General features: G+C 41.5%; 2 protein-coding genes across 4 annotated transcripts in view; one reads left to right on the top strand and one right to left on the bottom strand.

Moving 5' to 3' along the window:
• The window catches only part of INTS14 (integrator complex subunit 14), a 30,327-nt gene extending 25,029 nt beyond the window's left edge, over nucleotides 1–5,298 (top strand). For all 3 annotated transcript variants that reach the window (XM_079767937.1, XM_079767935.1, XM_079767936.1), the window contains exons 11-12: nucleotides 1,257–1,322; nucleotides 4,250–5,298. In XM_079767937.1, coding sequence (XP_079624063.1) covers nucleotides 1,257–1,322; nucleotides 4,250–4,501 — 318 coding nt within the window. In that variant the 3' untranslated portion in view covers nucleotides 4,502–5,298. The remainder of the gene's footprint in view (nucleotides 1–1,256; nucleotides 1,323–4,249) is intronic.
• Nucleotides 5,299–5,566: 268 nt separating this feature from the next.
• HACD3 (3-hydroxyacyl-CoA dehydratase 3) overlaps nucleotides 5,567–23,689 on the bottom strand; it is a 36,125-nt gene continuing 18,002 nt past the window's right edge. Inside the window, exons 6-11 of the mRNA XM_079767938.1 lie at nucleotides 21,000–21,110; nucleotides 13,930–14,057; nucleotides 12,119–12,231; nucleotides 11,076–11,182; nucleotides 10,169–10,300; nucleotides 5,567–7,234 (exon numbers count right to left, since the gene is read on the bottom strand). Coding sequence (XP_079624064.1) covers nucleotides 7,158–7,234; nucleotides 10,169–10,300; nucleotides 11,076–11,182; nucleotides 12,119–12,231; nucleotides 13,930–14,057; nucleotides 21,000–21,110 — 668 coding nt within the window. The 3' untranslated portion in view covers nucleotides 5,567–7,157. The remainder of the gene's footprint in view (nucleotides 7,235–10,168; nucleotides 10,301–11,075; nucleotides 11,183–12,118; nucleotides 12,232–13,929; nucleotides 14,058–20,999; nucleotides 21,111–23,689) is intronic.

Raw genomic sequence — 23,689 nt, 5'->3', positions numbered from 1 at the left:
TTTAGACTAGGTGTATTTTTTATTGTGATGAAATACACATAACATTTACCATTTCAACCACTTTTAAATATACCATTCAGTGGCATTTTATATAATCACAATGTTATTCAACCACCACTATTATCTCGTTCCAGAATATTTTATCACCCCAAAAGGAAACCCTGTACCCATTAAGCAAGTCACTCTATTTTCCCATCTTCCCCCAGCCCTTGGCAACCACTAATCTGCTTTCTGTCTCTTTGGATTTGCCTATTCTGGGTATTTCATATAAATGGAGTCATATAACATGTGGCCTTTTTGGTTTGGTTTCCTTCCACTAAGCACAATGTCAGTGTTCATTCATACATCAGTACTTTTCCCTTTGGTGGTTGAATAACCCATTGTATAACCATGCCACATTTTGTTTATCCATTCATTCAGTTGATGGCATTTGGATCGTTTCTACCTTTTTGCTATTCGGAATAATGCTGCTATGAAAATTCATCAAATTAATTTTTTTCTTAAGGTGCTGTACTGTTGTAACTAAAAAACCATAGCCAAATCCAAGGTCATGCCCTGACCGGTTTGGCTCAGTGGATAGAGCATCGACCTGCAGACTGAAGGGTCCCGGGTTCGATTCCAGTCAAGGGCATGTACCTTGGTTACGGACACATCCCCAGTGGGGGGGGGGGGGTGCAGGAGGCAGCTGATCGATATTTCTGACTCTATCCCTTTCCCTTCCTCTCTGTAAAAAAATCAATAAAATATATATATATATTTTTTTTTTAATTCAAGGTCATGAAGATTTGCCCTATGTTTTCTTTTAAGAGTCTGACATGTAAGAGTTTTAGCTCTTGCATTTAGGTCTCTGATACATTTTTATTTTTTTGGTGTGAAGTAAGGGTCCAACTTCATTCTTTTCTATGTGTCTATCTAGTTGTTCTAGCACCATTTGTAGAAGAAACTATTCTTACCCCATTAAATGGTCTTGGCAACCTTGTCAAAAAAGCAGTTGGCCATATATATAATGATTTGGTATGTTTTTGTGAGACAAGTTAATTTCTGTCACCAAGGGATTTATTATCAAGCACTTTGCAGGAGGGAGGTGGTGTACTAATATTGAACAGAACAGTGACATTAATTCAGAAGGGATCCTCATTTTGACACTGTAGCTCTATTCGTATTTTCATTTCTTTATAAACATTTAGAGCCATCCTTTTGAATTCTTTCCCCTTTACCACAGAAATCTAATGTTGAATTTGTTTTATCCTTGATAGACAGATGTACAGAAGATTTTAAGAAATGCAAGGAAATTACCTGAAAAAACACAGACGTTCTATAAGGTGAGACTATCAGAATTACAATGGAAGAGGGTGAGCCCTGGGATGGGTGCCAAAAATAAATGGTTTACCATAGTTAGCGTGGGGTCATAGAGTGAACATGGACAGGTGTTAGAAATACTATATGGCTCATGCTTCAGTTTTTTCATCAGTAAAGTCAGTAGAAGTGATAGGTCCATTTTTGCCCTAAAATCCAAGAATTGGAATGCTTAAATGGCCTGGTTCTGTGCAGGAGGGCTTCTCTGTGTTGGTGCTGCTATGACTGGCTAAAGGAAGGAGCGGAAAGGACCTTAACCCTCATAGCCCTTAACCCTTTTCACCATTCCCATGTGGGTATCCAGCCTAACCCCAGGCTACCATTGTATGTGATTTCCTGGGATGGTGATTGCCCAGGACATTCTTACTGTACCAGGAAAGCTGCTTCCAGGATTGACTTCTAAAATTGCACATTTATGAATTGCAAAAGGAGAGCCTTCAGGAATCATACCTAGCTAATCCAGAACCTTTGGTGGAAGGAATAAAGTTAAAGGGGTGAGGTGGAGTGTGTGGCCTTTAAGCTCACTCATTTCTCCCCTGTCCTTCTGGTGTTTGGCTGAAATCAAATTAAGTAGCAGTGTGAGGTATGCTGTTGTCAGTTGTATCCTAGTTTGCTAAGTTTAAAATGTGGACACACAGACAGCCCTAGGCTAGCATTTTTTCCAGAGAACATACATGCTACTTTGTCTGGATGTTATTTCATTACCTTTCTGTCACTATTGTCTTCAAACCTAATTATGTAGTGAGCTGGTGAAATTAAGTAAGAACAACCTTAATCAGAGTTCAACACCAGAGAGCTGGCCAGCCTGCCATGCCCCTAACTGAAAGCCAGCTCACACAAGCCCGTGGTGACCATTCTGGCTGTGGTCCTTCTCCCTGCAGAGCTTTCTACACACCATCATCAGCTTCTATTCAAGATGACACACTTGTACTTTGGCCTTTTGAACTTTTCATTTATTTAACAGATGACAGAGAAGTGGTCAGAAAGCCCATTTATCTTTTCTGGATTTATATAACCCCACATATCAGAGCTGGAAAGGGCCTCTACCAGGCAATTGCTTCAGTCCCCGCAGTGGGCAGGGAAGAGGTTATCCTTCTCATGTTGTAAATGAGGCCACTGAGACCCAGAGAGGCTATACACATTGCCCAGATCACACTGCTAAGTGTGCTGAGTGGTTGATGGGGCACTTCCTTTTCTCTGCTTCCATTCACTACCCCACTTTTTTTTTTTTTTTTTTTTTAGAGAGAGAGAGAGAGAAACATCGATGTGAGAAACAAGTATCTATTGGCTGCCTTCTGCACACTCCCCACAGGGGATCAAGGCCCAAACCCATTGCCCTGACCAGGAATCACACTGGCAACCTTTTGGTGCATGGGTCAATGCCCACCCAACTGAACCACACCAGCCCGGGTCCACCTTTCTTTTTGTGGCTGTCTTGTGGGTCAGGCTTCTGACTCCTCCAGAGCCTCCTCCAATGTGTTCATTGTCATTCAGCAGGAGAGGCTAAGAGCCCTCTGAGGTTTGGGACAAGCCTTTTCCATACCTGAGTAACAGGAAAAGTAAAGCCTCCTTAGAGTTATGAGTAAATGAAATGATGTATGCAAAGTGCCTCACAACATTTGCATGAGTGCTCATTAACTGTGGTGGTGATAACCTGTCTCAGTCAGTGTCTTTCTTACCCAGCTTTCTCATCACCTGTAGAGGAACTGCTTCTCAGTTATGTCATCCCACTCTCATTATAGGGTCCCTAGGCCTGGCTGGCAATCAGGGCTGATCGGGGCCTTCTGGCTGCCGGCCAGGGCCTCCCTCCCCTGGTTGCCGGCTGGGGCCCTCCTTCGTTCTGCGCCACCCCCTGGTGGTCAGCGCACGTCATTGTGAACGATCGCACTCCCGGTCAAACTCCTGAGGGGACACTTTGCATATTATTAGCCTTTTATATAGAGAGATAGAGATGCTCACTTAAGTTTGGGGGTCAATGAGAACTTATTCTAAACTGAGCACTTAGAAAGTATGTGATCGTTCCAGACAGAGAAATGGCTGGACTGGCTCGGTCAGGTAGACAGAATAGGCAGGGGAGTCAGTCAGGAAGTCAGCAAGATGGAAGAAGATGAAGTGGGAATAGAAATCAGTCAAGAAGTGGGGCCAGGCCAGTGTGGCTCAGTGGTTGAGCATCCATCTATGAACCAGGAGGTCATGGATTCCCAGTCAGGGCACACTGAGGTTGTGGGCTCAACCCCCAATAAGGAGGGTGCAGGAGGCAGCTGACTGATGATTCTCACTCATTGTTGATGTTTCTCTCTCTTCCTCTCTGAAATCAATAAAAATGTAAGTATTTTTAAAGTGGGGACCACAAATGGAGCTTTGAGAATTTGATAGTCTACCAGTGTACATAATTTCTGCCTAGTTATGTACATTATTCACCAAAAATTAGGTCATCATAGTTGAGGTATGTGTATGCTACTTGCAGATAAGAAAAGGTGGTTGTATTTTCTTAAAAAGTATTTCGCAAGAATGGTTTTAAACAAATCTACTTATCCAGTTATACCTTTGAATAAAAAACCTGCTTTTAGCCAGAAAGTTTTGCTCAGTGGTTAGAGCGTCGGTTCTCAAGACTGAAGGATATTGGGTTTAATTCCCAGTCGAGGGCATGTACCTCAGTTGCAGATTCGATCCCCACCTGGCAGGGCGCATGTGGGAGGCAACCAGTCGATGTGTCCCTCTCACATGGATGTTTCTCTCTAACCGCCTCACCCCCCCCCCATCACTTTCACTCTCTCTAAAAGTCAATGGGAAAAGTATCCTTGGGTGAGAATAAAAAAAAGTTGTGTTTTTTTAAGTATGTGATAAGGAAATTGCATTTTAGGAACATTCATGGTTTTTTATCTTACTTCAGGAACTGAACCGTTTACGAAAGGCTGCCCTGGCCTTTGGTTTCCTGGACCTGCTCAAAGGGGTGGCTGACATGCTGGAAAGGGAGTGCACGCTGCTGCCCGACACAGCCCACCCCGATGCAGCGTTCCAGCTGACCCACGCTGCCCAGCAGCTCAAGCTGGCCAGTACTGGCACCTCCGAGTACGCTGGCTATGACCACAACATCACACCTTTGCAGACAGACTTCTCTGGGAGCAGCACTGAACGAATGTAAAGCTGACTTTGGGGGCCTTCCTTCTTTTTCATTTAAGTCCAAATGATTTAGGGTAAAAACTTCTCCAGAGTGTCCACCCCTGCAACAGCCACCGGAGGCTGCCTCAGAAGCACCACTGCAACAGTCTAGGGCTTTGACCTTAGCTTTCTAAGCTCAGTCTTTCAGCCAAGACACCTGTTGCTCCCGTGATGGGTACATCTTCTGAGAAGCCTGAAGGTGTGATGGGTACAGAGCTCTTCCCCTTCCTCAGGAAACCTAACCCACAGGGGTCCTCTGGCTTTCTGAAAGGCATCTTCTCTTCTCTCAATCATAAGGACATTTTCAAGATTCTGCCTTTGGAATGAGCAACCCAGACTGTCTGGGTCTAGCTAAGGACAAGCCCTGCACCACTAAGGTTTGGAACTTTTCTTAGAACTTGGGCAAAACTTTCTTTCACTTAGGTGCTTTTGGTATGTCTTGAGATACAGACTTTTAAATAGCAACCATAAATGTATAAAATTATTCCCATTTCTTCAAGGTTTGTTTTTTAATGAAAAAGTATTTGATTTTCTATAAAAGGTTTCACTGGTAAATTAATGTCTCTGTCTTTTGGTCTGTCCTATCTGGATATAATTTCAGCTTTCTATGTGGCAGATTCATAAATCATGAGGGTTCCTTGGGTTCCATACTGACTTCCTTGTTTCTGACACCTGTTAGGTCTCATTGCCTACACCAAGTTCCATTCAGGTAGATTCTGACAGGTCACTGCAGTCAGCTCCCCTTCCAATTCATCCCCTAGCTTCATGCCATTGGGCAAGTCCTGTAGCTTCTCTAGGTTTTTATATTACCAGTGCTTTTCAAATTGCTCTGTGGACCGTCTAAAGCAACGGTCGCCAACTGGTGGTCCGCAGACCACTGGTGGTCCATGAGGTCCGAAAGGTTGGCGACCGCTGGCCTAAAGTATTACTTCCTCAGGCTTCAACCTGAGCATCCACTTTTGGTTTAACAATATTTTGTCTGGAGAAAGGACTTTATCACTAACAATTTGAAGACCATTAGAGTAAATAAGTGATCTTTAAACACAAGTTAGGCTTTTGACTGTAAATGTTTAATAGAAATACACAATCTTTTGCTTTCTCAGACAGCAACAAAAAGGCTTGTAAGAATGTAAGATTCTGCCACAGATGCAGCATAATCTGCTGCAAAGCTGATCTGCTTAATTACACACAAACTCAGGTGAAAGAATATCAGAAATTAATACAAACAAGTATTGACAGAAGATACAGACATGCAAAATATCCTTCAGTGCAATGAACTTGTAAAAAAATCAGCCAGCCTATGCTAATCATGTTTTTAGGTCAAACCAAGTTTCCATCTTGGGCTCAGAGAAACAGCATAGCTCATTTAGTCCCCTTTTCCCCAGGAACAATGGGAATAGCACAATTGAGCAATCGTTCCTTAAATTCTTTCATACAAGCATTACTTCTAACACATTTTGCTTGGAATGTGGAAGAAATTGATGTTTTTGACAATGGCCAAACTTCATAATGCCTAGATTTTTTTCAGTTCCTCTGTTGGTGGGTTTCCTGCCAGGACCTGTGTTAATGGACCAGCTGGTGGTTCTCTAGCCAGTGTTCTCTGTTCACTGTCCAACTTCAGAAGTGAAACAGCAGAATAAAAGCAGGTGTTTTGAGGTCTACTAAAAAACAGACACCCCACCACTTACTCTGACAGGTACACAAATGGACTTACCCAGGTCAGGGGAAAGAAGCTTGAGTTTTTTATGTTTGGGCACAGCCTAAGGCAGTTTTGCAGGTGTGTTTAGACTGGCCTACTCTAGTGTTTCCAGTTCGCTACAGGCTGCATTGCAGACAGCTGTCTTATGGCCAGTTTGACCCTTCTGACCCCTTTAACCATTTGGTGTTGGAACTCTTATAATCTCATTATTTTCTAACTAGTATTTCATCTTTCTTTAAAGTTGAAAATAGTTCTGATTTATCTTGGAATGAAGTAAGTGATCATGGTGTTCCAAGGTTCTGACTGGTTTCTCTCAAATCATTCTGTGTCCACACAGGTAAGTACTGTATAGTAACAGATATCGTTAGAGAGGCCAAAAAATTCAGAGGTAATATGGATGCTTGAGGCCCACTTGGACTCAAATGTTTTATCAGTGACTGAGTCAAACAGATTTTCAAAAAATCAATGCCACTACACTTAAGTAACCTTTTGGGTACAGAATATATTAGGTCCTGCCTAGGTCACTTTCATAGCCTCCGATAAAGCAAAAACAGTCTTGTTTTTCTTCCACAATCAATAGCTGAAAAGAACACATTCCAGCTGTAAGAAAGGCCAGTACCTAGTAGGTTCAGGGCACTGATGAAATCTCTGGCTTGTGTGAAACAGACTGACTGGACATGGAGTGGGTGGGGACAGGGCTGAGTCTGATGTCACTAATAGATTACAAAAGAACAAACCTGTCATCAGATATCATGCAAGTACTACACTAAGATAATACAATAAATTCAGGATGTAACTGGGGAAAAGGGAAGATAGCCTTACTGAGAATTTAATCATTTAACTTTAAAAAAACTTTTACATCAGTATAAGAAGGTAAAACTGTAAGAATTATAGATTAGGCTCAAAAGTCTACATGTTAAGAAGTCTTCTAAATCTCTTTTCAATGGATCTTTTTCTTTTTTTGTCCATAGTGCCGCCTGCGCTGTTTATAAAGGTGACGGAAATTTATGTATAACCCTGAAAAAGAAAAGAGGCCAATTAGACATGAGAATTTTTGTCCTGTTTATAACCAGAAGCTCTTGGACAGGGACACTCTAGTTGGCTGTTTTTCATACCCCTCTGTACTTACTGCAGCTGCTCAGGAAGTACGATTCAATAATAAGTTAGTAACAATGCACCAGAGACCACTCAATTTTCTCCCAGTGGGTTTACAATTTCACTTTCTCCCATATTTTATTGTGAAAATTATCAAACATACAAAAAAGATTAAATTGTTGTACAGTAAATACCATCTAGATTTAAACTTTAACTCTATTACATTTTTTTATCACATACCCATTCCCATCTCATTTTTTGTGTTTTTCAGTGAGTTACAGACATCAATATCCCTAAACATTTCCTTAATTGGAGTTCACAATATTTTTCCCAATTTCTTTTCAAGTAAGACTTACATAAAATACACAAATCTGAAGTATAGAAACAACCCGATTTCTAATTCAAGGCTATGCAATAACCTGTATTAAGCAATAGTTTAAAAGGTGTGGGATACTTTTCTAGGAAGCACGATCTTCTCAATTAGAAAATACAGGATTTCAGCCCGGCCAGCATGGCTCAGTGGTTGAGCATCAACCTATGAACCAGAAGGTCACGGTTCAATTCCTAGTCAGGGCACATGCCCAGGTTGTGGGCTCGATCCCCAGTGTGGAGCATGCAGGAGGCAGCCAATCAATGATTCTCTCTCATCTTTGATGTTTCTATTTCTCTCTCCCTTTCCCTTCCTCTCTGAAATCAATAAAAATATATATTTTTTAAAAACAACACAGGATTTCAGTCAGAAAGAACAAATTTCAGTTCTACTTGATCACTGTGGCTTAGCCTCACTTCAGTTTCCTCATTGTGCAGCAGAGTTAAAAACACTTATTTTACAGACTGATTGTGAGAACATAGGTTTAGAAAAGCACTTTGATCTATATACAAATGTAACTGGTTGTTATTACTGCTTCTAAATTATGCAGATTTAGGATTTATTTCATTGTGAAGAATAAGAACAACTGCATATTCATTGTAGGCAAACTAGATATGAGTATAAAACCTTGAAAATTAGAGTGTACAACATAAGCAACATGAAAAAAGCCACTACTGTTAATGCACATTAAAATACTTCTACCCTTATTTTTCAGTAAAATATTTTAAGGCCTTTCCAGTATGTATTCCTCTTTAACCCTTTCAGTATGCCCACCTCGTGGAGCCTAATTACAGTAACAGTAGGTTTATCCAGTAACAGGTGAAGAGCTCTTAATGAGTGCATTTTCCAAACTGAAGCTTAGTCCCTTCAACTGCCCAACTATTTTAACACTTTTGGTTAGAAATCTTTCTGAAATGTATTATACCTGTTCTGAAATAGAAAATAAGAAATGGAATAAAATTTAATCTTTAGCAAATGACCTACACCCGTAAGTTGTACTATTAACTGTGCTTCTGCCATGTGCGCTATCCCAAAGTGTAGGTCTCTTCTCCCTGATACTAAGTGACCAAGGCCGCTGGCTTTCTGGCTTCTTGGGTTTACTTTTTGTGGTCTTCCTCTCAGTGACTGTGGTAGCCAGCCTCCAAGATGGTCCCCAGTGGTCCCTACACCTCTTAGTATTTCATACCCTGTGTAGTCCCCTCCCACACTTTACTAGGTAGGTCTCATGTAACCAACAGAATATGGAAAAAGTGACGGTATGTCACTTCTGCGATTAGGTTATAAAAGTGTGGAGATAGAGGTGCTATTATCACCGCAATGGCAATCATATTACAATGTATAGATGTATCAAATCAATATGTTGTACACTTTAAATTTATACAGTATGTCAAGCACATTACAATCAAAAATTAAATCAATAGATAAATTTTTTAAAAGGCAGTGTGGCTTCTGTCTCTCCATCACTTGCTCTGGGGGAAGCCATGTCATGAGCAGCCACAGGGAGAAGCTAGAAAGCAGCTAGAAACAAGCTTTCTGTCCACAACTACGTGAGTGAGCTTGGCACAGACCCTCCAGCCCCAGTCAAGTCCGCAGAAACTAGCACCAGCTGAGCTGACCACTTGACTGAAACCTCATGAGGGACCCTGAGCCGGGTCACCCGACTGGGCTGCTTCCTGACCCTCAGAAACCATGTGAGAGAATAAATGTTGTGGTCTCAGACTGCTAAATTCTGGGGTAATTTGTCACACAACAATAGATACCTAATATACTATCTTGCTGTCACATCCTCTGTTACTAGGACACCAGAGAGCCATACTTATTTAGGGCCACCTCAAGACTTTTGTGAACTAAAGCAAGAATAAATACATAAATTATGTTAAAATGTATTAGAACTTTACCTAAATAGTCTTTATAGTTAGGAAGGCTTATAAATCTCTCATAATTTGCAATTTAGGTTTACATATTTTCCCTTCTTTTAGTTTTTATGAATTAAGGCAACAATTTCTAATTTATGTAAAAGTAAATTAATAAATAAGCAAGCAGGTTTTACATGAGGAGCAGGGAAGCCTCCTATTGTTAGGTAGAAAGCTTTATGACATCTCGGCTGTTCTTCCTTCTTGCTACCAGTTGTATTACCACTCCTGTAAACTCTGGATAAGGAATGTGCTAATGAAATTAGTAAAAGCAAAATGAGCTGCTTATTCTATTTTAAAAGAGCTTCTGACATTGTTTTAAACATAAAATATGTTACAGTCAGTTCCCAATAACCAAGAGTACTTCAAGAAGATAATCACTGGAGATATGGGAAGAAATACTTCCCATACAGAGCATATTCTCCTAGGGCGTCTGTTCTGCAAAGCAATCTTTCTCTAACTCTATACTACTCTTTTGGAAATAAGGTTCCTAAGGACTTAAAAGTTTGAATCATTTAGCTCTACACTCTAATGAAGTGAGAGGAAAAAGTCTATTACAGAACCAATACTTACCTAAAAATAACATTATAAGATAAATCTGAAGAAAAAAGGAAAATCTAACTTTGATTTCCATGGGATATGGCAATGTGAAACTGAATCTCCCTGTTTCGTTGAACACTGGAATGGACTGGATCACTGAGACAGCTGAAAGCAGAAACAAGAACTTGTTAGAAGCAAAGCACAGTCACATCTAGCAACAGCACCTTCTAACTCCTCCAAGTTTCAGTTATGGGTTTGTTGAAAATGCTTCCTCCTTTTGCACAGAGGGCTTATGCCTCTTCTTTTCCCCCTAATTTTCCTAAGAGATTAGCCTCCAAGCTGACACCGAAGTTGAATGAGGAACAACCATTTGCTAACACAGCTTCAGTTTCCTATTCTATAAAATGGAGAGAAAAATCCCTACCACTAGTTGTTGGTCAGAATAAAATTAAGTCATAAATATGAACCTGCTCTACCCAGTGTGGCTCAGTGGTTGAGCATTGACCTATGAACCAGGATGTCACAGTTTGATGCCTGATCAGGGCACATGCCCAGATTTCAGGCTCAATCCCCAGCAGGGGGGTGTAGGAGGCAGCTGGTCAATGATTCTCTCTCAACACTGGTGTTTCTATCTCTCCCTCTCACTTCCTCTCTAAAGTCAATAAAAACAAACAAACAGTAAAATAAAAATATGAACCTGCTTTGGAAAATTAAAACTACCATAGAAATAGGAAGCATGACCACCAGCTCCCAAATGTGCCACATCCCTGGAACAGTCTGGATACCAGGAGTATTATGGAAGGAAGCCACTAGAAAGATAATCTTGAAAAGTCCAACTTCCACAGATTGACTAAGGCTGGCAGAGGGAAGAAGAAAGAGCTGGCCTATTGGCGAAGCTATGCCCTGGAGCTAAGCTATAAAACAGAGTTCCTGAAAGTACCTTCTGCCAAACATCCCAGCGGATATACAGGAATCCACACAGTGTAACGAAGCCATGTGAGCACCTTCCAATCCATGTCAATGCAGGAAAGCATGTAGTAGGGGTACCTATTGGAAATAAGGAATTCAGATATTGAAAGCCACTTCAGGTTCTGAATGTAACCCTAGAACATCATTCAAACAGAACCATTTCACAATTAGCCACACATCTTCTTCAGAACAGAAGTATAATCCTGGGCTATCTACCCACAAACTCCCATCATGCTCCTCCCACCTTCAAAGGATGTGAACTCTCTTTAAAGACAGACTAAGTGTAGGTCTCAAAGGAACCCTCTCTGAAATAGTTGAGTATGTGGAATGGATGATAAGAAGTTTTTTGGCTTTATTCCTAGTTCTGATCGACATTCCAAGTAGGTAAGGCTGACAGACACATTGACGGCACTTTATCTCTGGATAAACAAATGCTATCAAAATTAACTATACTTAAGCATACCACCAAAGACCTTTAGCCTCAAATCACTTATAGAATATATATGGTCTGGTAGAGAAGAATACACCTACTTTAATTGGGTTTTTAAAAAATATTATTTTATTGATAACTGGGGATGGAAGAAGCAGGTAAGAGGTCAATTTAAACTTCAGAAATCTTATAGTAACAGATTCATTTTTACCATCCCTTTTAGAAGGCTAGTCTTCACTAGTCCCATCCAACCTGGATTGCTCCTTCAACCCCAGGTTTTTTCAGCCCTTTCATGGATTTTTCTCTTCCCACCAAGACAGCAAGATCCTGAAGGGTAAGATGGGTCTTTTCATTTCTCTGGGTCTCTCCTGCTCCCCAGGGCCCAGGCTGGCACTACGATCCAATGACGGCTTAAAACAACAACAACTCTGCCTCACTTTTGCAGAGCACATAGCTGCAGCTATACTCTCCACAGGTGGATCCTTAATCCCAAACCAAATGAGACTCTGGGTAAGACAGCCACTCTCTCAAGAAGAGAGGTGATCCAAAGGAGAAGCATTCAAACACCTAGCATTTCTACCCACCTGAAAATTTCAATTGTGCTCCACATATAAAACACAAAGAAAACCACGGCTTTGTTTTGCATTTCTTCCATAGTGCCAAAGATGATAAACAAAATGAAATTTCTTCCAAAAAGCTATTAAAAGGACTCAAAAGAGAGAAAAAAATTTAAAAATATATTTTAAAAAACCATATACATGTGTTATCTGAAACCTAACCCCACTAAGTTCAAAGTAAATAGAAAAAGATTGAGCTCAACTGGTTTAATCCTTTGCTCCAGTTTTGGAACAAGTTAAATGTCCAAACCAGTCTTTCTGGATAAGTGAGTATGTGTGTGTATGTAAATGTATGTGTGTGTGTGTAAAAATACACAAACAGTTTAAAGGATACTGACGAATGAACACTTATGTCTGCATAACCCAAGTTAAGAAATAGAACATTACCAGTATGGCATTCCCTCTCCCGCCCAGTAAGAAACTACTGTCTTGTGTTAACCATTCCACTGTTTTTCTTTATAGGCTCACTACTTATGTATGTATTCCTATGCAGTATACTGTTTCACTCTGCCTGTTTTTTAATGTGCTGAAATTATTCTACGTATATTATTCTGTAACTTACTTCTTACTCGATGTTAAGTTCTCAAGATTCATCCACATAGAATCACGTGGCACTGCCCAGCTCCGGGAGGCTTCATTCACATTGTATCCTATGTGAATGGAACCTGCTGGACCCATGCAATGGGATACTGAACCTGTCCCATCCATCTTGCCCTAGAAATTCTACCCTAATGCTTATGTGTACTAGTCACTGATATACAAAAAATATTATTCCATATTAGTAAGTCAATCACTATCCCCTTTCTATTTTTTAAACTAAACCAAGCAGACTCTTTCCAAGGGCAGAAAACCTAGAAATAACAAGGCTACTGTATTAACACCTTTTACCATGCAACTGATACTATTAGCATGCCAGAGTTGCTATACCACAAAAGGGTAGAATCATAAAAACTACTCCAGAAAAGACTAACCAATAATCACCTGGTCCCCCGTGTCTGGGTAGGTGGTATTTAATGGTACGTGATTGCACAATTAGGAAACAGAAAGAATGAAGAAAGGCTTTGCTGCTCCATTCCTGGTAACAATCTTCCAAATATTGGAAATTACATAGATGTATTAGGAGGAGGGATCTCCATACAAGTCAGAAGAGCCACCTTCATATATGAGAGAAAGTCCAAAGTAAAAAGAGTTCCAAGGTACTATATTGCCTTTATTCACGCAAGCTGGGAGGAGACCAAGCATGTCACTATCTAAGAAGATTGAGGGTAGGATTTTCTGCTGCTGCCTGAGAATCAAGTTTCCCTAGTGTTACAGCTCTTTGTATAACTGTGATTTCATAAAGATGTTATAATGAAATCGACCTAAAATGGCAAAAGTTTACTTTGGAAAATATTCCTGCCCTAACTGGTTTGGCTCAGTGGATAGAGCGTCGGCCTGTGGACTGAAGGGTCCCAGGTTCGATTCCAGTAAAGGGCATGTACCCTGGTTGCGGGCACATCCCCAGCAGGCGGTGTGCAGGAAGTAGCTGATCGATGTTTCTCTCTCATAGATGTTTCTAACTCTCTCTCTCTCTCCCTTCCTCTCTGTAAATAAATAAATAAATAAATATATTTTTAAAAAATATTCCTGAGGCTTAAATTTTTCCTCCTTGTTCAGATAAAACAATGCTTTTCCTATGCCAATAGGTATTTTTACTAATTGAGACTTCTCAGTGGCATAACTACTAAATAAACACTGAACTCTTTCATTCCCCACCCTAGAGATCAACTATTTAATACCTGGATAACAGAAGGTATCACTGGTGACTTAGTGACTCCAATTGCTGCATTGATAGACTCCACAACGGCCAACATCTGGCAGAAATACATCATGTCAGCTATGGTGTGAAATGTGTCATAGAAGGACTCTATGGAACAAAAATACATTAAGGGCAAATGAGCTGGAAAATTACAACAGGATTATTTCTCAAACTATATAACGCCTTAAATGAAAGGAATTTTAAGAAAGGTAAAATAAATATCCAGTCAGATTCAAGTTTAATAACCATCTATGCTGAAAGAAAGAAGGCCTGCAGAATCATGGAAGTCAACTCTATTGGTTTCCACAAAGTCAACACATAAACCTGTATGCACTTCTCAAAAAGCAAGGGAAAGAAGCACACCTAGACTTCATTCAGTTATTATATTCTGAAAGATCTATGTATCAAGCACGCAATAATTCTTTTCAGATCCATTATCTAATTTAATTTAAAGCTAAAACTGTATCTCATTGAATGCAATCCAGCCTTTTAAAATCTCAAAAATTGTATAATCATACATAGAAGTACAAGAATACTGAATAAAATTAACTTTCAAAAACTTTAATTGTGCTTATATATTTAATCCTAATTATTCTTATTCTGAGAATCTATCCTAACTAAAAAAAAGTCTAAAATGAAGAGAGAAAAAAACTTTAGAAACAGGTTGCTCTCTGAAACATTTCTAAGTACATTAAAGTAGAAGCTGTCTGAATGTTTAAGAGTATGGGGAGTTTGAGTAAACTATAGGATATTACTTCATGGATATTATATAATAATTTAAAATAACAGTTATTGCTTATATGGGGTCAGCAAATGTGGTATCAATTCTGAGTGGTCCATAATATAAAATCCTTCACTTCTCAAACTGATCCTCATCTCACACCCTGCATTCCCACATTCCTCTTTGCAGTGTGTCTCAGCCAGGCCACCCAGGACATTTTGGCGAGGACAATTGTTTGTCCTACACATTGCAGAGAGTTTAGGATTCTTGGCTGCTTATTAAATCCAAGTAGTGCTTCCGAGGATCTAGCAGAGTTAGGACAGCTACCAACAAAGAGGACACTGTAGGAGCCTCAAAGAGAGTGATTTAAATAATGATGAATAAAAGAGGTCCTTGCCAAAATTGAAGAAAACCTCTGAAGTATTTTTGCAGAAATGAATCATTTTACAATCTTGCTGCAAAGTCAAATGTGAAATGAAGAATGGTATATATATTGCTGATACATAATTTTACCAGAAAAATTCCATCAATATGCAGTTCAAAATCTGACTAATTCTTTTCTTTGAAAAAAATTAATGCAAAATTATAATTTAAATTTTGCTACATATAAAATAAATTATTTTCATAATTTTAAATGCCCCTTTTTCAAGACAAAATCCCCATCAAATCTTTTTGTTACATTTACAATGTAAATTCTGGTATCGTTGAGAAGGGGATTCACTTTAAGTGGCATTTCTCCTTTATAAAATGAGAAATTTAAAGCTAAAACTTAGAAAGTTAAAACTCATACTTAGAAAGTTGTGACTTAAGACTTGGCATATGGTAAATGAAAATTAGGTCTTCTGGGCTTTGCCTCTGATTTTATGGGAAATTGATCTTTTTTTTTTAATATATTTTATTGATTTTTTACAGAGAGGAAGGGAGAGGGATAGAGAGTCAGAAACATCGATGAGAGAGAAACATCAATCAGCTGCCTCCTGCACACCTCCCACTGGGGATGTGCCCGCAACCAAGGTGCATGCCCTTGACTGGAATCGAACCCGGGACCCTTGAGTCTGCAGGCTGACGCTCTATCCACTGAGCCAAACCGGTCAGGGCAGGAAATTGATCTTTGATTCAATTCAGGAATAGAAATCTGATTTCTAAAATGATAGTTATAAAGAATATTAGTAACATTAAAATGCTTATAATATTGTTTTTAAAAATAAGATGCAAAATTGTATATACATACATTATGATGATTATTTTTAACTGTAGGAAGAAAAAAGACTAAAAGGCATTGTATGGTAATATTAATAATGATAGACAATGGCTTATTAACCTCCCTTTCCTTCTCCTACACCTTTACTCCTGTTTTCCCCCATTTTACAAACTTTTTAAAATCAGCACATTTAATTTTATAATTTGAAAAAAATTTTTGAAAATAGGAAAAGTCTCTCATATGTGAGTAGAATATGGATTTAAACAGTGGTAGTATTAAATAGTATATACTCTTTCTGGGCATTAGACATCAAAATCCCTAAAAACAATTTGTCCTTCAAACTCACAATTCCATTTTAGGAATTGTTCCCAAGGAAGCTTTGTGGGAAAGGTGACAAGAACCAAGGAGCCAAGAATCTGCTGCCCTCATAGTTGGGATTATGGTAGAGTTTTTGTTTTAAGTCTTTATTTTCTGATTTCTTCTGTAATTAACACATTTTTATAATTAGAAAAAAAAGTAAAAATTGATTTAATAAAAAAGTATTACTTAATAGAGAGCTAGGCAAGCTCAAACAAGTTTCTACATAAGCCCAAGAGTCTACTGCTGTTTCCTGAGCATATGAAGTTTAGCAAATACATGATTACATGAAAAAACAAGTACATGTGTGGAATCTGCCATTCATCAACATCCTTTATTCAAAAGGAGAAAATTGCAAAAGGCAAGTTAGGACTCTGGGTGCTAGGCCCCAACTCTTCTCTGAGAACTGATAAGGGAAGAATTAAACCAGCAGGTGGTTAGGAAGAGGCTCAGAGCCAAAATAGAAATTACAAATCCACGCAGCTTACTTTAACACATGACCCAGATACTTAGCAGCTTTGACCTGCATCAGGCCAGCAGGCTTGCACAGCAACACTCAGAATCAATCCAACTATGTTGGTTTGACCTGTGATTTGCAGAATTCCAAGGTGTTAAGAAGGCTGGAACAACATGCACTTCTTTCAAATGACTCTAGACGCAACTACAATACATCTTCTACAAACCTCGGATGAAAAAATTTAGGAGTAAAGAAGGAAACAGTCGACAGGACTTTTTTTTCTCCTTAAACAGAGTTTATATTTTTCCATTGTACTTATATTTATACTCCTTTTTATTTTGCAAAATGAAGAAATTTTTTAAATTATCCACATTCAAACGATTTGAAAATGGTGCATTTCCTCCCAATCTTTTTGTGTGCATTGGTTCATTTTCACCTTTTTATACGGGTGTGAACTAATTGGAAGATTAAATTTATGTTATTTATTTAGGCCATTATCAGTATTTTTACATGTTATTACAAACTCTTCAAATACTTTATATTTGTTTCACAACATTCCAATGAGGAAATATTCTAAACCAATTCCTCACTGAACATTTAGGTAGCTTCTAATCTGTCACTAATATAAATAATGCCATGATGTCTGTCTATCTTTTTGAAAAAGCTTCTCTTGCAGTTTCAGTTCTTTCTTTAGAGCATAGTTCTAGAAGTGAAATTACCAGGTTCCAAGGATATGAACAGTTAAGGCTCCTGATTCACTTTGCCAAATTATTTCCCAAGAGTTGTAATTATGTACCTTCACAGTAGCCATTGTTGTGTCTATTTTAGCATATGTCCTCTTGATTTAGGTATTTTTTAAAACTTTGTAAATTTATAATAAAAAGTATTTTCTTCATCATTACTGTTAAAAAAATTTTTCTGTATATTAAATTAGTTTTAGTTCCTCTTATGACTTTTGTATACATACTTTATAGTTTATCTATTCGGTGGAGTTTTCACATATTTAAAGTAATTTGTACAAGTTCTTTATATGTAAAGAAATAGATCTTTATTGGTATTTTGTTGCAATTTTCCACCACCCTCTATCCCCATGCTGCTAATCTCAATATACTTTTAATCTTTAATGCTATCTTGGCTGGGGTGTTATCAGATATACAGGAATTTAGGTATTTTATTGTAGTCAAATATATTGACCTTTTCCTTTATGATTCTTTCAACACTTTTAAGCTTAGAAAGGCCTAACATTCCACATGAGATTTTTATAAATATTTACTTACATCTTCAATTATGGTTTAACTTTTTGATAAATAATTCTTAAGTCCTTTGAGTGAATTTATTTTTCAGTGTGAAGGAGAAGAGTCAGCGTCCTTGTTCCTTCATGTGCCCAAAACTAATCAATTTTCCTTGGAAATATTTATCCAATAAAAAAGTATTGGATAATATTTCCCTTTCCATTGATTTATGATTCCTTAATCATATATAATTGAGGTGTGTATATAATGTAAGAACTATTCCTAGGCCACCTAGTCTGCTCTGCTGATTAGTCTGTTCTTACACTAAGACCGTACTATTTTAATTATCACTAGTGCCCCAGTGCACAGATTCGTGCACATTGAAAGGACATTAATTAGAAGGTGGCTGGAGGGGCAGGACTGGGTGAGAGGGGCTGGACACACCCTGGAGCCAACCTCCCACAGTCCCTCCCTGGCCAGCTGTACCTGGGGTGGCGCAGCAGCTCGAAGGGCATCTGCAGAGTGAGCAGGGTCCCTCCAGCAGATGAGGTCCCTCGGCCTGGCCTTCAGAGATCGGGCTGAAACGGGCTCTCCAACATCCCCCAAGGGGTCCCCAATTGAGAGAGGGCAGTTCTCAGGTGATGCACCCCGGAACTGGGCTCCCTCCTCTCTGATTCCAGGGTGTGTCACCTGAGAACCGCCGCTGCCAAGTCACTGCAGCTCGTCAGCTCCTGCCTTGAGCATCTACCCCTGGCAGTCAGTGTGTGTCATAGCTACCAGTAGGATGGTCGGACGCTCGCTTAGCCTTTTATATTTATAGATTCTTTTATATCAGGTGGAGAAAGTCCTCTCCATTACCTTTCTTCCCCTAAATTTTATTATCTATTATTCACAATAAAATTTCATAATACTTTAGATCACATTCTCAAATATTTTCTACAAGAGGCCCAGTGCATGATTGAATCATGCATGTGTAGGGTCCCCTACACGCTTTCGCTTTTCACGGTGGAGCTGGGTGCCTGTCCGCTGGTGCACCAGGCCTTTCAGAAGCATCCGGCTCGGCGGAGGCTTCTGAAAGGCCTGGTGCCGGAGCAGACAGGCACCCAGCTCCCCCACTTTTGATGGTCCGTGGCCGCTGAGGGGGGCTACCCTGCTGTTGAGAGGCGCTGCCCCAGACACCTGGCTACCCTGCCGTTGAGAGGCGCAGCTGGGTGTCTGCGGCAGGCCCCCTCAGCGGCCGCGGATCTGGCCGTTGAGAGGCGCAGGGGGCGGGAGTCCCGCCCCCTGCGCCTCTCAACAGCAGGGTAGCCCCCCTCAGTGGCAGCAGATCCGTGCCTCGCAATGGCCTGATAGGCCACCCCGAGTCCCACCCCCCAGCCTCCCGCCGCCCAATCGTGGGCGTAGCGGAGTGATGGTAATTTACATGTTACTCTATTATTAGATAGGATTGTCATTTACTTTGGCCAGAATTCTGTTAAACATGCAAACTAATTTATCAAGAACCAATCCTACCTAATAATAGACAAATATGCAAATTGACCATACCTCCAACACACCCACAAACCACACCCACCATCCAATCAGAGTGAGTATGCAAATTAACCCATCCAAGATGGCTACAGCCACAGAGAGCAAGGTTTCCCAGGCAACAGAGGGAAACAAGCTTTCCTCAAGCCATTGCAGGCCTAAGCCTCCACTCAAGCTACAAAGTTTCAATTATAGAAGGTAAATTCAAACAGAAATGGCGTCAGAATGGAGCTTGAGAGAGCAGGCCAGGGTTGCCACTGGCAACAGGGGAAGCAAAGCTTTCTGCACACCCTGGCCGGGACCACCCGCTTAAGGCAACAAAGTTTCAATTATAACCCCAACAGAAATGGCTGCCACCGCGGAGGGAGCCCCAGGCTTGGCTCCGTTCCAGGCTACAAAGTTTCAATTGTAGAAGGAAAATAAATTCCAGATACCAGGGCCTCCGCTTGGGTTGCCAGGAGGCGTGGCCAGCCTGCAAACCACCACAGGCCTCTCGCTCAGGCCGCCCCACGCCCCAAGGGAACCCCACCCTGATCAGGGACACACTTCAGGGCAAACCAGCTGGCCCCCACCCCTGTACCAGGCCTCTATCCTACCTAATAAAATGGTAATATGTAAATTACCATCACTCCGCTACGCCCAGAATTGGGCCAGAGGGAGGCGCAGGGGGCGGGACTCGGGGTGGCCGGGGTAGCCGATTGGGCCGGCGGGACGCTGAGCTTGCGTCGCCAGCGGCGGCGCGAGCTCAGCATCTGCGCCATGGCTGTGCTGCGGAACAGAAGGGGCCTCTGGGGCAGCGAGCTCACGTTCCGCCGCGGACCATCAGAAGTGGGGGAGCTGGGTGCCTGTCTGCTCCGGCACCAGGCCTTTCGGAAGCTCCGCTGAGCCGGAGGCTTCTGAAAGGCCTGGTGCACCAGCGGACAGGCACCCAGCTCCCCCGCGATCGAAAGCGAAAGCGTGGGAGCTGGGTGCCTGTCCGCTCCGGCACCAGGCCTTTCGGAAGCTCCGCTGAGCCGGAGGCTTCTGAAAGGCCTGGTGCACCAGCAGACAGGCACCCAGCTCCACTGCGATCGAAAGCGAAAGCGTGTAGGGGACCCTACACGTGCATGATTCAATCATGCACTGGGCCTCTAGTATCTTTATAATAGTCTTTTCATTCATTTTTAGAACAGTTCAGTTGAGAATCTATTTAGACTCCAAAAGGATAAGATCCCTTTTGGACTTGCATAACTCTGGCATTAGAAGTACCACATCAATTTCTTCAGTTATAAACTATCATGTAGTGAATAGAGAAAGGGATGGTAGCTGTGTGGACAGGGACCATTTCTTTGGCCATCTCTAAACCTGTTTCCTCACCAGCTAACGAGATGGAATATTAGCCCATCTGTTTCAGAGACCATGGGAAATAGAAGATATGAAAATACAATGAAAAGCATGGAGTACTATACAAATATGGGGGTTTAATATTAATACCAAAGGCAAAGAGTATTACCTTTGATGAGTAGTGGGCCAATCTACTAAAAAAAGAAAACTAGTGTTAAAATTTGGTACTTGCCTTTTCCCAGGATAAAGAACCGCACAGTCATGTTGACAAACATCCACGAGAATCCCAAGAATTGCACAAGATTATACATGAACAGGTATCCTTTCTTCAAGTTTATAAGAGCTGAAAAGCAAAGCAAGGCAGTAAACTGTTACAAGCAGCACAGCAGGAGAGGGGTATGTAGGGCATCCTATAATAACTTCATCCCTCTTTCCTGTTTGGGTGCTCTAAGCTCCCACACAAATACCTGGCCCAGGTCTGTACCAGCCTGGCTCCTGGTCCCATAGACAGAAAGAAAAAATATGAGGAACACTGCACTCCAAGGTATGTTTTCAGCAGTCTTTCCCCTCAGAGCCTTGAAGGGTAAGTATACTAGTACAGACATAACAAATCCAAGAAGAGAATATATCTTAGGAGGTATTAAAGTATGGGGGGAAAGCTATACTCAGCTCCTATTCTTGTTATCTACACTAATAAAAGAGAAATATGTAAATTGACTGTCACTTCACGATGCCCACCAGCCAATCAGGAGTGAGTATGCAAATTAGCGGGACAAATATGGCAGCAGCCATGGAATCAGCCAGAGCGGGCAGGAGGCTTGGGTTGCCCCTGGTGACGGAGGAGGCCAAGCTTCCCACCCGCCTGGGCCGGCTGCCAAAGGAGGGGCCTGTGGGCGGTGGCCATGGAGCCGGCCTGAGCGTGGAAGGCTTGGGTAGCCCAGGCTGGCTGCTGAGGGAGGGGCCTGCAAACAGCCCTCATCCCCTCACCCAGGCTGGCAATGCCTCCATGGGGTGAGGGTCTCTGATGGGGGGCGTGGCCAGCCTGAAAACGGCCCTCAGCCCCATACCCAAGCTGGCCACGCCCCCCCAGCAGGGACCCTCACCCCATGGGGGCGTGGCTGGCCTGCAAACTGCCCCAGTCCCTTGCCTAGGCTGGCACCATCCCCAGTGGGGACCCCCACCCCAATGGGAGCGTGGCCGGCCTGCAAATCACCACAGGCCCCTCGCCCAGGCCGCCCCCGCCCCCCAAGGAAACCCTCACCCTGATCCGGGACACCCTTCAGGGCAAACCAGCCAGCCCCCACCAATGCACCACACCTCAATCTATGCTAGTAAGAGGGTAATATGATAGACTGGGAGACCTTCCAGGAGACCTTCCGGACATTCTTATGGACAAAGCCATGGTGGCGGGGCCAAGGTAGAGGCGGTTAGGGGCCAAGAGGGGAGGGCAGTTGTGGGTGATCATGCCGTTGGGGGTGAGCAGGCCAGCAGGGGGGCAGTTTGGGGTGAGCAGGCCAGCGGGGGGAAGGCAGGTGGGGGCGAGCCAGCCAGTGGGGGGGGGGGCAGTTGGAGGCGAGCAGGCTGGCAAGGGGGGCAGTTGCGGGCGAGCAGGCCAGTGGGGGGGCAGTTGGGGGCGAGCAGGCTGGCAGGCAGAGTGGTTAGGGGCAATCAGGCAGGCAGGCAGATGAGTGGTTAGGAGCCAGCAGTCCCGGATTGCGAGAGGGATCCCAGATTGGAGAGGGTGCAGGCTGGGCTGAGGGACACACACACACACACACACACACACACACACCGTGCATGAATTTCATGCACTGGGCCACTAGTCTTAATATAATCTACAGTTACTTCTTTTCTGGAATTTTTTAAGGTCATGGAGGTCAAACTAGCTCAAAGAGAGAGAATGAATAATGAAAAAAATTCTGATATTTGATCATATATTCATTTAACCAAGCATTAACTGAACACCTACAATGTCCAAGGTATGGAGGGGCACTATTGGGATTCAAAGAACTTACAATCTAAAACCATAATACAAGATAGAATGGCAGGTAACATCTTGTGAAAATTTCAAGGTGAGAAAATTACCTTAGGCTGGGAAGTGGGAATCAAGCAAGTAACTGATCTGGGCTTTGGAGGATGGGTAGAATGAGGATATAACCAAAGGAGGAAAGTTACAATCTGAGAGGCAAGAGAATAAGGGACATTAATTTTGTCTGCAGCCTAAGGTTTGTGAAACAGCTAATTACAGACTTAAGGAAGGAGTGAGAAACTTAGGGTCATAGTTGAGTCAAAGGAGTAGGGTAAAGGAAAGACTTCTCAAGAGAAGAGCTATGGAGTGCAGGTTCTGCTGCCACAAATTTATTTCTAGACTACAGACATTCTGCATATACCCTTGGATGATGCTCCAAGCAAAAGCAACCTTATTCTAAGAGGCCAAAAAAGCTAGACAAATTAAAATTTTTTCTTCAAAACTATAAAAGTTTATTATACTTCCCAATCATAAAAAACTTCTTTCATTAGGGACCTTTATGAATTTAGATAAAACTGTTAAAGTTTTATCTAACATCCTAAAAATCAATATATAAGTATTTTCATATATTTTTGAAGTTTATCCCTCTAAACACAAAAAATTAATTTAAATCTCAGGTGTCCTTTTATGTTGCTATTCTTTACTTCCACTAATTATCTCCCCTCCATTGCTTTTCTAAGGGAATATTTCTCTAAATTAGTAGTTATTCAAATCTCTTTTTTTTAGAGCAATGAAATCTTCTTTTCAAGAGAAACTTTATTAACAATGCCATGAAACACAAAAGCACAGTTGCTTTGACTAAAGTGGAAATGCTTGGTTGGCCTATCCCTCCAAAGCATCTCTGGGAACCCTTGGGGTACCATGGAACATAGTTTGAAAACCACTGCTCTACA

The sequence above is a fragment of the Cnephaeus nilssonii genome (assembly GCF_951640355.1).
Source record: "Cnephaeus nilssonii genome assembly, chromosome: 4".
In the NCBI taxonomy this organism is placed as follows: Eukaryota; Metazoa; Chordata; class Mammalia; order Chiroptera; family Vespertilionidae; genus Cnephaeus; species Cnephaeus nilssonii.
The sequence above is the reverse complement of the archived record's forward strand: the minus strand, read 5'-3'. Positions and strand labels throughout refer to the sequence as shown.